General features: G+C 39.6%; 1 protein-coding gene across 15 annotated transcripts in view; it reads right to left on the minus strand.

Annotated features, from left to right (window-relative positions):
- The window catches only part of ARVCF (ARVCF delta catenin family member), a 268,860-nt gene that overhangs the window by 52,911 nt on the left and 201,663 nt on the right, over positions 1-14,286 (minus strand). For all 15 annotated transcript variants that reach the window (XM_062010374.1, XM_062010383.1, XM_062010386.1 and 12 more), the window contains 2 exons: positions 12,926-13,109; positions 83-200 (listed from right to left, as the gene is read on the minus strand). In XM_062010374.1, the coding sequence (XP_061866358.1) occupies positions 83-200; positions 12,926-13,109 (302 nt within the window). The remainder of the gene's footprint in view (positions 1-82; positions 201-12,925; positions 13,110-14,286) is intronic.

The following is a 14,286-nucleotide window of genomic DNA, read 5'->3' on the forward strand; positions in this document are numbered from 1 at the left end:
CAAACACAGGTCAGATCCCAGTGACGAAATCTTCAGCCTAAATTAGTGGAACTACCCATTAAGTTTTAACACTCAAGTTCACCTTATTGTCTGTGTCCTTCTTGCCAACCGCAGACTGTAAAGCATGAAGGAGGGCATCCACCAACCCATCACACTCTCTTAGTCTTCTCCGTGCTTCTGCTCCATCTGAACTTACGTTCCTAGCAGGAGAAATATCAAAGAAAATTTAGCCCTCTAACCTTCACCATGAAGTTGAAGGTGTGTTGATTTATATTACAATTAGTAAGAACTCGTTACCTTGAGTGAACAACTTGGAGGCAAGTAGCCTGCTAAACCTACTATAGTTCAGTAAAACATGGGCAATGCACACCAACTCCCTGAATCTGAACAGAAAAAGGGGAACACAGAGGTGCCCACAGACACATTTTTCTGAGATGCTGGAAAGTCCAGTGATATATCATAACTAGATAGGATTTTCTGAGAAAACAATATACAAACAAAAAAATTTTCAAGCCAGAACTTTTGACCTGAAAAATACTTACACAACCTTAAAGAAAACATGCAAAATCCTGAGACTGCTCAGCAGTATTCATGTCAACAGAAACTGAAATATGAGGATTAGCAACAGCTGTACAAGAAGCTATATTTTATTTAACCAATCTGTATATAAAATTGTTCATTTTCTTTGGCCCCTATCTGCTCCAAAAAGTCAAGTGAGAGTCACCATGTAGAACTGCTATGTCCTTGACTGCTCAAAGGTTTTCCAAATCCCTTCTGTATCTCCAGCTTTCTGATTTGAAGTTACTGCCACCTAGTTTAAATCCCACATTTTGACACTTAAAGCCCCCCTTTCACTCTGAGTACAGCAGATTCTGCACAAAGTCTGATCAATCACATTTAGAAAGGAAAAAAAATGACATTCAGTATGTTTATATGGCTTTTAATTTTTCAAACCAGTGTGGCTGCAGGTAAAAGATGTGAAAGCAGTGAAAGGCTACTTGGAGCTGTTGAAGTCCAAATACTGCTTTTTTTTCTTCTCTTGTTTTTCAGTGGTGGGGAAAGAGGAAAATGAAGAGATAAAATTATTTTTAATAGTGCTCACTGGCAAAAGTTATTGAAAAGCTTTCTCAGAAATGCAGTAATTCCAACAACACAAGCAACCTTCCAGCTTTCAGGGTCTTCCAATTCCGTAACACCTGTGAGGTTAGCTCTGAAAAGCTCAGGACACAATCATTACCTTCTGCTTTCAGGATTATGCAGCCAATTTTTCTTTTTAACTAACTAGAGGGACTGCCAATCTCCAAGTAATTAACAAATCAATCATGGTCCCCTCCCTTTTCCCCCCATCACCCAAGCAGGATGGTATGTTAATTGGATGACTAGGAAAAAACCCCACATTTTCTCAGAGACCTCTCAAAATCTGAAGACACTTAATTGTGAGCTGGTTGCTGTAACAGCAAATTAACTTTCAATTAAGAACACAAATGCACAGATAAATGAATCCTTTCTCCAAATTCTAACACACAGTCTCACCTCTAGCAATGGCTGATACAAAGCAAGTAAAGTGGATATTAAAATACAATTCCACAGGATATATGGAAGAGAGAATTCTACATGTTGCTGTTCCTTCTCCAATTGTACTAATCCTTTTGTATCAAAAGCCCTAATGCAAATTTGAAAGTCTTTAAGAAACTGAAATTAGAATTCAAATTCTCTGATACCTCTCAAGAGTCCTAGCAATAAACAGCAGCTCCACCTCCAAGCACATCTGTTGAAGTGAAACATCATGTACTAAGCTTGAGGATAACAGAAATACACTAAAAATGATCTTATCTGGAGCTGTGTTTCACATTTCTTATTCCCTAATTAAGTCAGAAATGGAGAGCTATAACACATAAGGAACACTTGCAGACTTCAAAAAATAAAGAAATCAAATTTTGCCATTAAAAAAAAAAGCTTTATTGCCCCATGGCCCGCTCATAAGAGACTTTCCTACAGTCCATTTGCACTACCATACTTGTAGCACATTTGTTTCACTCCTTTGGTTACCAACAACACCTCAGTATTGTGTATCCTGCTTTCTTATCTCTTGATCTGTATTAAGATTAGTACTAAGGTAGACATTGATAAGGTTATAATTGGAAAAGGTACTACAAAAGTGAATCAGTAAGAGTGTGGCTTGCCAATATCACTTGCTTTATCTTCAACTAGAGGAAAACTTAATGAAATGCCTCAAGACAAAATTCCCACATACATCACACATAAATAAGCATGAACACTCCAGGATCAAATTAATAGCTAATTAATGCTGTAAGTTACTCAGACATCAAACTTCACAGTTTTAACTTTGTAACTAACACATAAGAAACTGTATCCTTATGAGCATTTCATGCAGAAACTTCTGCTCTGTAAGTACACAACACTCCTGGGATTCTGCTAGTCCTCCCTCTTTGGGTAATGAGATTCCTGCAGCCCATGGGATTTATCTAACATGGAACAACAATCCCTATTTCCTTCTCTGTAACTATAACCCAGACCTAACGGAGAGCTCAGCTCACATTGCTCTCCATACAAACCTAGGCAACACAGATCTCAAAGACTAAGCCCAGGGAGATCAGCACTTGCTTCACAGAATCTGCTCTTCCTGCTGCTCCAATGCTGCAAAAGGCAGAAAAGATCTCCTAGTTCCCATAGGAACATCTGTATTTCAAATACATGCACAAGTATGCTAAACAGCCCTAAGCATCAAGCAACGGGGGCATGGTGAAAATGCTTTGAGTGTGTTCTCATTTGGCAATCCTAGGAGAAGTGTTTTCACCGTTGGTTTCCATGCAGAGCAACCTTCAAATGTTCCTGCAATCCAGGAAAATGACAGGTTGCATTTCTGTGTTGAGCTGTTAAGATTCTACACTATCTACCCTCCTTGATAACATCACCTACAAAGTCATCAGTCAGTTCCACATATTGGGTCTTTAGGAAGGGCTGAAGCATGGAGACAAAAGGGATTACATGGACAAGAGAGATAGTGTTTGTATTGGTCATTAAAAAGGACAGAAACTGCAATGGAATAGCCAACATCATACTGCTCACCTGACCCGGTTCAGAGGAACATTCCCATTTGCACTGCAATTGTTCTTGATGCATCTTTCATTCCATAACATGTCATAGATCTGTCACTAAACCATGGTCCAAAGAAAATTTTCAAAGTAAAGTTTTGAAACACCCTCCCTTCCATGAGTGATGTAAGTCAACAGATCCCAGTAGCCTTCAGCAGAGGATTTGTACTTGTGTTATACAAGCAACACTCCGCAGAAGGAATGCAAACCCTCACCAAGGGCAGAAACTTCCCTGAACTCATGCCACAGATCAAGATGCAACATATTGTATCCAGACTTGGGACAAAGTAGAGTGTTGCTTTTCACTGATCTTTTCTACTTGTTAGACAAGTGTTGTTTCCTACCAGAAGAAAATAAATTCTTCAGTGGATGGAGTGTTAGAGACAAGGCACTGAACAGAAAAGGAAACCAAAAACCTAGTTGTGGTGCTTGTTGACTCTGCTACCTGTAACAACTTGAATGGCCCAAAGATTTTGGAATTAATCACATTAACTTGCTTGCTGGGGCGGTTTAATTTCAAGGACCTGTACAGCCAAGCTCAAAGATACTTTCTAAGATTGAAGAACTTGAAACAGCAATTCTGCTGGGCATTGGAGGCCTTGATGATAAGCAAAATCCTGTTAAGAACGAAAATAAAGTTGACTCCCTGTTCAAATAGGTGGGAAGGGGGAGGAGGAACTACCTGAACTACTTTCACACAAAACAGTGACAAATGATCTAGGTGAAACTGCTTCTGAAGGGGGGTTGGACTAGATGATCTCTAAAAGTCCCTTCCAACCCTACCATTCTACAAAATGATACCTGCTATTCATCCCTGGTGTTCTCTACAGTCTACTTGCCTTGCCCTGTCTCTTCACACCCAGAATCAGCTTGGCTACTTTCCCTGTTTTTCAACCCTTTTCCAAGAATTGAATAAATAAAAACCTCCAAACTTGAAAAACAATAATAGCCATCTCACATCACACTGCAAAGGGTAATAAAAACCTTCACAGCATGCTTACTGTAAACATAAAAAAGGCACTCAAGAGAGCAATTCTAGGAGCAAGACAAGGAATTACTTTTCATGTTACTCAAAGTACATGGAAAGGAAACCAATTGTTTGAGTGATTTTATGCAAAATAGCAAAGCACAAATCTCATTCCAGAGATTTTAAATCCCCAGCCTTTAGCTGGAAAAAGTGACCTGGATTCTTCCTCAAATTCTTGGAGTCCAGACTGTAGACAGGACTAGTGAAAGAGGCTTTGTAAGGATGTTCAAATATATGCTTTCCCTGGGAAAACAAAACAGAGGGGCACTAAGTAAATGTTAAATAAAAGTAAATATCTATCAGCATAGAAACACATCAGGCTAGGAATCCAGTCTGTTGGTATTAAAGACTTCAGAAAATGGCAGGGAATGTGCTGACAAATCTGTTCATGTTTTAGATAAGGTTATCATTATCACCAAATAGTCTTCCTAATAATATGCAAGTCTGAATGGAATGTTACTTCTAGGATAGGTGAGCTGTTGTTACTATCTGTGCCACCCTCCAAATGTACCCTCAACAGAAAAGAATTATGAGTAATTAAATGCATGGCACTTAATTGGTACTATTTCAATGCAAATCATGTAGCAATATCCCCACTGTGCTCTCCCTAACAATCTGGAAGATAGAATGAAGATGTGGAAAGCTTTTGGTTGTTTTCTTTTTCTGAACGATGAAGAGAAACTTGAAAATACAAGTATGGGAGACATCTTTTTTTTCTCTGAACACTAAATCTAGTATTTCTAAGACTACTGCTGTCTGCTACCTGGCTGGAAAAGGCCAGCAGTTGCTATCCCACAGAGCTGCAGATGAAGCCAGAGTGTTACAGAACACTTACCTATCCTGCTTCATTTCAGCAGAAGCACTTCATTTAGAGACTCAAACAGGTTGATCCAGGCAGCATTGATCAAAGAGCCTTGTACTACACAATGCAGTTTGGCAGCAGACAGCTGAATCAGAAATTATGCAGAGAATACAGTAAAGAAAATAGGAAGAAGCCGAAGTCCATATGAAATGAAGAGAAAGATAGGGGAGCTCTACTGACGGTGACATTAGATACAGAGCAGCTGTTCAACTGAGAACAGATGTACAAGACCTAGGCAGGAGATCCCACTGGAAGCAGTGGAACAGCTCTGGTTGTCTCTCATGTAAAACCCTTCCAGCTATTTCATTGGTTTTTTTCACTTGGTAAAATGCTCAAATGAGGACATATCAAAAACTACCCCTGAAAATTAACATCTCAAGCTTAGTCTGTGCTTCAGTGACCCTGGCATTGAGCAAGAGATCTACAAAGCACACTGCTGGATGTCTCCTACTCATGTCAGCACTGTCTGCAGGGGCTCAACAGCCAACAGTACAATTTAACAAGCTACAGATGTTAAGTCCATCCTTTGTTATTTGTGGCTTTCTCTGTCCAAAACACCATGTAATGTCTCTTCAGCAGAATGGTCACCTCTTGCATGACCTACTTGGAGGCCCTTCGCTTGTTCTCCTGTAATGCAAAACAATGCAGAAATGCACCACACACAAGATTTCCATGGTGCCTAGCAGCTACTTGGCCTTTCCTTCAAGCACAGACTAGAATAATTAGAAAGCTAAGAGTACTGCTGGCTTTATCACACATGCTCACTGCAATATGAAAAGAACCTCAAAAATACAAACATATTGTGGTATTTATCTAATAAAGGATCATGGCTCACATGCCTCCCGAAGCAAACTATGTCTATTACAGTGATTGCCAAGGAGCTTTGCTTTGGGTCTTGTTATTCATTCCTCCACAGCCATAGAAGTTTTTGTAAATTCCTTCACTGACAGTCAAGGGAAAAGGGACCTAGATTCATTCCTAAAGAATGGCAGAAGGCAATAAGCAAGTGCACAACTTCAAGTTTATACTTCAGATTTGATTGTAAAGCATTAAGGTTGCACGTAACTAGGTTATGCCTCTGCTGCTAAAATCTATGCATAATTTATTTATATTACAAGCTAAACATCAGGAACTGTCAGGAGGAACCCTAACAGCTCCTTACTAGCACGAATTAAACGCTCTGCTCATCATATAAGCCCCAGGACAGCCATATGCTGTGATCCTGCACAGTATCAGTAAGCTAATTAAGAAACTGCCTTCCCCCACTCCTCTCTATTGTGTGGGTTTTTAATTTGAGTTGGTTTTTTTCCAGTCTGGGTTGGGCAGATAAGCTTTTCACTTTTCTGTACTGCTTGCTGCCTCCAAAGTGAAGATTAACAAGCAAATTTCTGTTCAGTTATCTCTTTCTAAAACTATTCCTTTGCTGAAAGTCCAGTTCAAAAGTACCTGTTGCACAACAAAACATTGATGGCTGTACCCAGTATGAAAAAAAGAGCGTACCAGCCTCCAAGCACTGAGGGTAGGTCAACAGCAACATGGCAGCAACTGCCCTCATCTCCTCTGGAGTGGGAAAGGGAAGTGCTAAGCTTTCTAAGAAGCCCTGTCCAGGCCTCCTTTGTTAAACAAAAGCATACTAAAGAACTACTGACAATAAGGTAGCATACCAATTAAAAGTCAACCAGATGACTTTGTCAAAAAAACCTTTCTGGAGTGGGTAAGAGATGTAGCTGCCACATGGAGAGCTCTGTACTAACAGGAGGCTTGTGAAGCTCAATTACTAATTTGCTGCTGATAAAGAGAAAAGCTAGTACCTGAGACCCCCAATTTATATATCTTCTCTGACCTGCCATGCTTCCATAAGCAAAGATTCCCTGATACCAAGAGCAGCTCAGCTCACAGTACTGCAGCAGCAGCACCTGAGAGCTTTACTTCCTGCACCCTGCTCTTCATTAGACGGTGCTTCCAGGTCAGAGATTTGCACTTAAGTATCTTTCTACTTCAGTCAGCTGGAGATGAAGGCTGCCTCAGGTATACGAGTGCAGGTAGGACAAATACTATGTGACTGTCACCACATACTATTATCATGCCTGCAGAATTTAAAGTTGGATAGAGCTTGAAGGTAATACACTTTGAAAGCTCTAATTTCCAAGCACTTTTCTGCAGAGGAAAGCCATACATTAATCATTAATAAGAAAAGAGGGCATAAGCTCCAGGCTTTGGCAGTCTTTCTTCTTTTCTTCCAATTTGGCATGCAGAGACAGGAAGAAAAATGGACACACCAGTACCACTGAGACACTCACACCGTTATTTCCAGCATGCAAAGAGAGAGAACTCTTGTGCCAAAACAAGATCACAGATTCTGTTTGACAAACCTTCTTTCCTTCTATGTGCCTCAGACATATTTCTGCTACAAGCAGTACATGCTCATGGAATGAGTCCATTATCATGAAGCAATGTTACAGAATCACAGAATGCTGAAGTACGTTTCTGTCTCTGAATCTACTGAGTCATTATGTCATGTCTTCAAACATCACATTTCACATTAACCATAACTCTAAGATTTTTGATTCCATGGGGCTGCACTCTTTGCTATTCCCAGTTCTTGTCTCTAGGATCTACCACTTCACAATTCTTGTACTAGTATTGACTAACTTCAGGGGAAGGTAAGGACAGAGGTGAGAATTCCACATTAAAGATGGCAAAGTGAGGATTGGTAAGTGAAGTCCTGATCCACTCAGGCACTTCAGGAGCCTGAATCTCATGAAAAGCAGGAGACAGGGCTATTAAAAATGAGACCACAGAAAGGTTTATACCATTAATCTTGCCTGTAATTATGTCAGAATAGTAGCAAACCAACAATTAAATCCATACTTCTCAAGTCTCGTTACAGCTCTAGCCGCCAGGTTGTCCCTTCTCTTCTCAGGAGCCGATGTTGGACAAGCTGTTATGTGCAATTTCCATTTGAACAATGAATGGTTTTAGTGGAAGTCAAGCGGGTGCAGTTTGTTTGTGTTCCTACACCCACAGCCAGGTCTCTGAACCCTGAGGCTATTTGTGAATGTGAGTTTCTGTGTACTTGGAGAATTGACAAGAAATGCTGCAACTACAGATGGTACCCTGGAAAAAGGAGCACTTTGCATCTGTTTGCTATGCAAATTAATTCATTTAACATTTGTTGACAGCAGGTCAGTTTAGCACAGGAATCAGACTAGAAAGTTGGCAATTTAGGAACTAAGTTCCACTCTGCCCTCTTAGAAGTGAAAAAATCCAAGGGAGAATTAAAAGTAATTAGGCAGAAAACAGCAATTAAGCCCAGAATGAATTTCATTTTTAAACCACTAAAATACTTGCTGCTTCCAGAGAATTAGGACTCATGGTGGATATACACAAAGAAAACAAAAGAGACAAGTGTGACTGTAGCAGTGCTCTCTGGCCCACAGATGTGGCACTTGCCATTTCAACTAGGTGGGCATCTCAGGAGAAAGCTGGAGACAAAAAGGTCTCTGGCACTGCCTGGGTGCACATGAGCTAGCCTTAACTTCATCAATCCTGCAAGCAACTCAACTTGTACTCTTCTAAAGCACTTTAATGTCTAAGTCAGCTGTAGGAAGGATCACAAAATGGCCTTGTTAAGATGCACCAAGTCATTACGTTATTTAAAAGTGGAAGAGAGTGTAATTTAAAAAGGAATGTTTCTGGACTGCAAACCCCAGTAGGGTTTAAAGAGGAAAAAAAGAAAAAAGACAGGAACTACAAGAGACAGTCTCCACATATCTAAAAGAATAAAATACAACTCAAATACATGAAACTTGTATCCCAAATGAAAAAGGCACATCTGTGCATATTTGATTCTCCTAGCAAATGCCTTTACTTCTTCTCCACTCCTACTTCTCCACAACAAAAAAATCCACTTTATTTCAATAAATCAATCTTTGCTTTGTTTTTTATTGTTCCTTTCCAGATTTCCACCATACCTACTTCTCTCCATGGGTTCATCAGAATGTAAGAACCTTTCTTTTATAAAGCTACACCCAAGGTGGCATCTATCACAAGGCTCATGACTATTTTAGGTAGTAAAATTATAATGGGTATTGCAGATCCAGTCATCATATTGGGTCTGTCCCTAGAAACAAAACACAACAATGTGAGAGAAAACATATTTTTCCCTGTCAGGATGAAAATTGGAAGCAGAATTATCATCACTTGCTGTGTCTGAAAACTTTGGTCTTTCTTGGTAAAGATTAGAGAAAAAGAAAGTAATACATTTCATTATCAGATCGTTTGCAGATTGGCTGTACTGCCAAGTCTTTTTATACCATTTTGCAAAGGTATATACAGGACTCCCAAAACATTTAAGGGTTTTTGGCAAGCCAAATATAGAGCAGGATTGCACACAAAATTCACTCGTCATGTTCTAGATGATATCAGGATTCAAAAGATCCCTACAACAGCCACAACCATGACAAAAGGTTTGACATTAGAAGAAGCCCTTAAACACAGCTCTGCAAACTTCAACTACTTGCCTTTTCTTCCTTTGTTTCTTACTGGCTACGTATATGTTGTCAGTTAGCTATTGTAGCTATGTACACATTGTCAGTTAGTTACCGTAGCTTGATATGGACCAAGTATCACAAGCAACGCCAGAGTTATTTAACTCACAGCAAAAATAGACTGTATTTCAGTAGCTTTCTTGATAACAAAAGTTGCAGTTTCTCTAATTTCAAGCCTGTAAATAGTCAGATCCAGTGCTACTCAGTATCATGCACAGGGCTTCATAAAACAGCAGCTTAGACAGATCCATTCCTCAGCACAAGTTTTTTGGCCATACAGACTGAAATCAACATCAAGCATCACAGATGGATTTTTGTTAGTTCAGAAGGGAGGTAGAAATCAAAGCTATACAAAGCCAGTCAGCTACCTTCGCTTTGGCTAAGGGGCAAGAGAGTGCATGGATCATGCCTCTTATCTTGCAAACTTAATTCCCAAGTAAAGAAACTCTGGTGCAGGTACAGATGTCTGTTAAGATTTTGGCCCCAATTACTGACCTCTCTGCTAAAGCATCCTTCCAACCCACACATGCCTGCAGCACTACACTGTCTGTGCTGCTACTACCAGACATTAATCCACCCTTAAACAGACACAGGCCAAGTTGACTAAGTAGGATACAAATCAGCTTGACCTACTCAGACCTGAACACACACCAGCACCTGAACTCCCAAAGGAAGAAGCGAGATTTAAATTACACAGGGGGAAAAGAGGTACTGCTGAGAGGACAGCACTGGGAAGGACAAAGGGATGATCAGTAATTGAAGAGGTAAAGGCAAATAAGTATTGAGGTTTTGCTGTTTTTTTCTGTTGTTACTTGTTTTCAATCGTTTTAAAGTGTTTCCAAGGCTCAACATTGCCAAAGAAGAGACCTAGATTAAGAACAAAATAAAAAAAAGAAGGGACAATTAACTGGCAGTTCATGCTGTGAATTACTGAGTTTGAAACAAACTCACTCACATCTGTTGATAAACTTCATTAACTGAAAAAATGATACTGCAATAACAGTGGGTAGTGCCTGTCTTCTGCTTCTGAACTGCAAGGACATCTGACATCTCAGAAGTTCAAAGATTCTCTCTGTCGTTTTGGAAGACAAGGCAGCACACACCTGAGGCTCACCTCCCAAGAGGACAAAAGGAGGTTGGCACACCATCAAAAGGACTTGCCTCCCAATTAAATATCAAATTGGTAAACAGTCTGTAGTCTGCAGTAAGCTCCATTCATGGAAAATTTAATTTCTAGGACCAGATACTATGTCAATGAGAGACGAGTAGGCAAAAAGGTTTTTAAACACTGATGCCTGCCAGACAGATGGCTGCAACAATTTGTTCTCTGTTGGTGTTAACTATTTCATCTTGCTGATGTTTTTAAGGATGAGCTGCAGAGGACTTCAACAAACAGTGCAAAATTATTTCTAACAGTAGTATGCCCATTTCTAACTCTAGGTCTGAAAGTGCTCTACAAAAGGTATGTAACATCATCAATACGCTAACAAGGTCAATCAACTGAAAGGCAGCTCCATCTTCCCTACTCCTGGATCCTTGTTGCCCTGGACTCACTTGATCCCACTGAAAGAAGTAAGGAAACAGCAAGAGGGTTCTCCCATCTTCCTATAAAAGAGGTTGCTCTCTCCACAGCACAAGAGAGACATTGACAAACAACCTTTTTCAGATTAACTTTTCCCTGCTAATCTGTCATAATGTTTACATTAAACAACTATTTTCAAGCATGAAATCACCTTGCCCCACGTGACTGTGACAGCAGAGACTATAGAGGAAAGGACTGAAATATAATTGTCCCCTTCAGCAACAGAAGCAGTCACTATTCACTAGCTGCTGTCCTGACACATTTCAAGTGCATCAAGACCACTTTTAACTACCAAAAGGTCAAATTCTCTAACTCATGTATCACAGCTCTCCTATGCCCCATTTTCTTCTTCATTAGTCTTAAGAGTACAATGTCCAAAGTGGCACAAGGTTTTGCACGTCCTGTAAAACTCATACCTTAAAATAAAAGAACCCCAACCAAATGAACAAAAAAAACACCCTCCCAAAGCATCCTGGAATGTAGAAGTTCAAGTGGATCCACATTCTACTTAAAATTTATGACATGGATTAGGTTAGCCTACTAATGATTAATTTATTGTCTACATTTACTGGAGAATCTCATATTCATTCAGATAATCCTTTTATCCCTCACCATGACTAATTTCCTCTTGCAGAACACCATCAGAAAATGAGACACTGGTAAGTAAAAAATGATGATGTCTGGAGTCTACTTAAAGGACCTTAGTTTCCAGTGGGACTGCAAATAATTTTAGTAATGGAGCTTTTCAGAACACTTTTCATTACTTCCTCCATTCATGGAGTTACTCAGGGGAGTAGTTATTGCAATTTAGAGACCACAAGCTCATGAACCAGAAATGAACCAACTTCTGAAGAAGCGTTAATCAGTAGAAATTTGACAGTAGTATATTTCAGAACAACAGAAGGTATGATGCCAAATCTTTATTAGTTTTGTTCAAACTAATTGACTTCATCATAAAGCCAGAGAACCTCACAGAGCATCTCTATCTCAACGAAAGCAGAAGTAAAGACTCTGTGTTTAAGGAATGTTGGTTCTTCAGGTTTTTCAGACTGCCTTAGGACTGACCCCATCTTCTTGCATCTACGGTCCTACTCTCAGAGTGTTCTCAAATGCAAATACAATTTCTAACTAGAAAAGGCTCTTTTACACAGAATGTTATAAAGATGTTCCTAAATAGTCAGGAGTTCAGCTTCGTAACTCATTTCCCATAGGTCTTCAGTTAGTTTAGCTTAGTTACTGTGTCCACAAAAGTGTCTGTGGCTAAAATTGGATCCATGCTCCAGGCTTAGTGTAATTCCATGAAACCAGTTACCCAGCATCTGCATAAAAATGTCTTTTGATAAGAAAAAGCCTAAAACCAAGAAGAGAATGGTTTGATTGGAAATCTGTAAAACAGCCCACTGACCACAGTATGACAGACAAATGCACGTGTGATCCTCAATATCTGCAGCACAGTTTGCATTACAAAAATGTTCTTTTGGTGCTTAGCTTTATGTTACCTGGGCAACTCTCCCAGGTACTACATACCACCCTATATAGATCCACTTCCCCTAACCTGGAAAACAACCTACTCTTCACATCTACTCCACCAGACCAACAGTGATGAGCCCTACAACAAGAGAGGTTGTGGTAGGTAAACATCTTCAAGCATTTCTATTACAGCCACTGGAATGGGGATATCTCTGCCAAAACTAGAGACATATGATTCTTTTCAAATTGAAATAATTTTAATACTATCCTAAACACAGGACATGGTGACCAGATGAACACTCCACAGTTCTGCCTTACCGTAAGCAACCAGAAGTGTTCTTGAAGACAGTTGTCCACTCAGCATCACGAGGCTTTGAGTCCTCATTTGGCTCACTTTCCCAACCTGAATGAGGTATAATCACCTCATTGGTAAGTGTCTGCAGACCATGGTTGATGATGACCATCTTCAGGGGCTCATAGGAGGATAAATTCCACAGGGTGCCTGCAGAAGAAACAGTGATTACTATACAAATGAATAATAACTATTTAATAATAGTACTAAAAATCTCTAGATGAAATAGAATCACAAGATTCACAGCGAATTGTTAGAAAGTTAAATCATAAAACTAAACAAAAAGGCAGAACCACTTAATGAGATCACAGAATCATAGAATGGCAGGGATGTCAGACTAACACATAGCTTAGGGAAAATCCTACAGCTGCTGCAACAGAACTATTTCGAAAGGCATGGAAGCGCTTCTAAAAAGGCAGGGATATTGTTGGAAGTCATTGAGTCCTACAACAGAGTGCATAAATGTGATGTGCTGTTGGAGATTAATAGGATTTTTCTGCTGTACACAAATTTTGTTACCATTTCAAGTCTAGATATGCCTCAAAAAGTAAAAATTCATCTGGTGCAGCAGACAAGTATATTGAGCAAGTCTTAAAAAAAGAAATGAATTTATGGAGGATCATTGATCTTATGCTTATCCTCTACAGAAGAGAATTCATTCCTGACTTCTCTTTATTATTTACGTTCACATTTGCTTGTTGCAGACAATATCTGAGTTCAAATTACCTGGTGCCACAAGCATACGATTCCTTGAAGATGCTGAGAATGATAACTCCACTGTCCCTCTATTTTTACCTCAATTATGAGCCAAAGTGGACAGAAGTAAAACATCAGAACAACAGAAGAAGAGCCTTACAACTGTAAAATATTTAGTCTTAGGTAAGTCATACAATTTCCCAGCGTGTCCTGACAGCTATTGCTCATGGAGTTAGGAGTGAAACAGGACAGCCAGTTTGGAGATAATTTCTGTATGGGCTCAGCCTATACACAATGTATGAAAACTACTGGAGGGGGTCAGACGCACACTTTTGATCTCCAAGGAAAAGTCTGAAGACTAGCAAAATTTCAGATATATCAAACAGAAAAGCTAAGTTCCCCAGAACACACTTATTTCCTAAGGGGATACAATATTAACTTGAGGCTTCCTGTGCTACTATAACTGTGAATAATAATACAGTGCAAATAGTAGATGCCTCTTAGTGTACACCCACCTAAAGCAAAACCCAAAAGGACAAAGGTGCAACCTTTGTTTCAGTCCCTTTCTATCACTCCAAGTTTTATATCCTACACTTTTCAAAGATGACTGGAAAAAAATTTTGCATGTGTT

This window comes from Colius striatus, chromosome 17 (assembly GCF_028858725.1).
Source record: "Colius striatus isolate bColStr4 chromosome 17, bColStr4.1.hap1, whole genome shotgun sequence".
NCBI classification, from domain to species: Eukaryota; Metazoa; Chordata; class Aves; order Coliiformes; family Coliidae; genus Colius; species Colius striatus.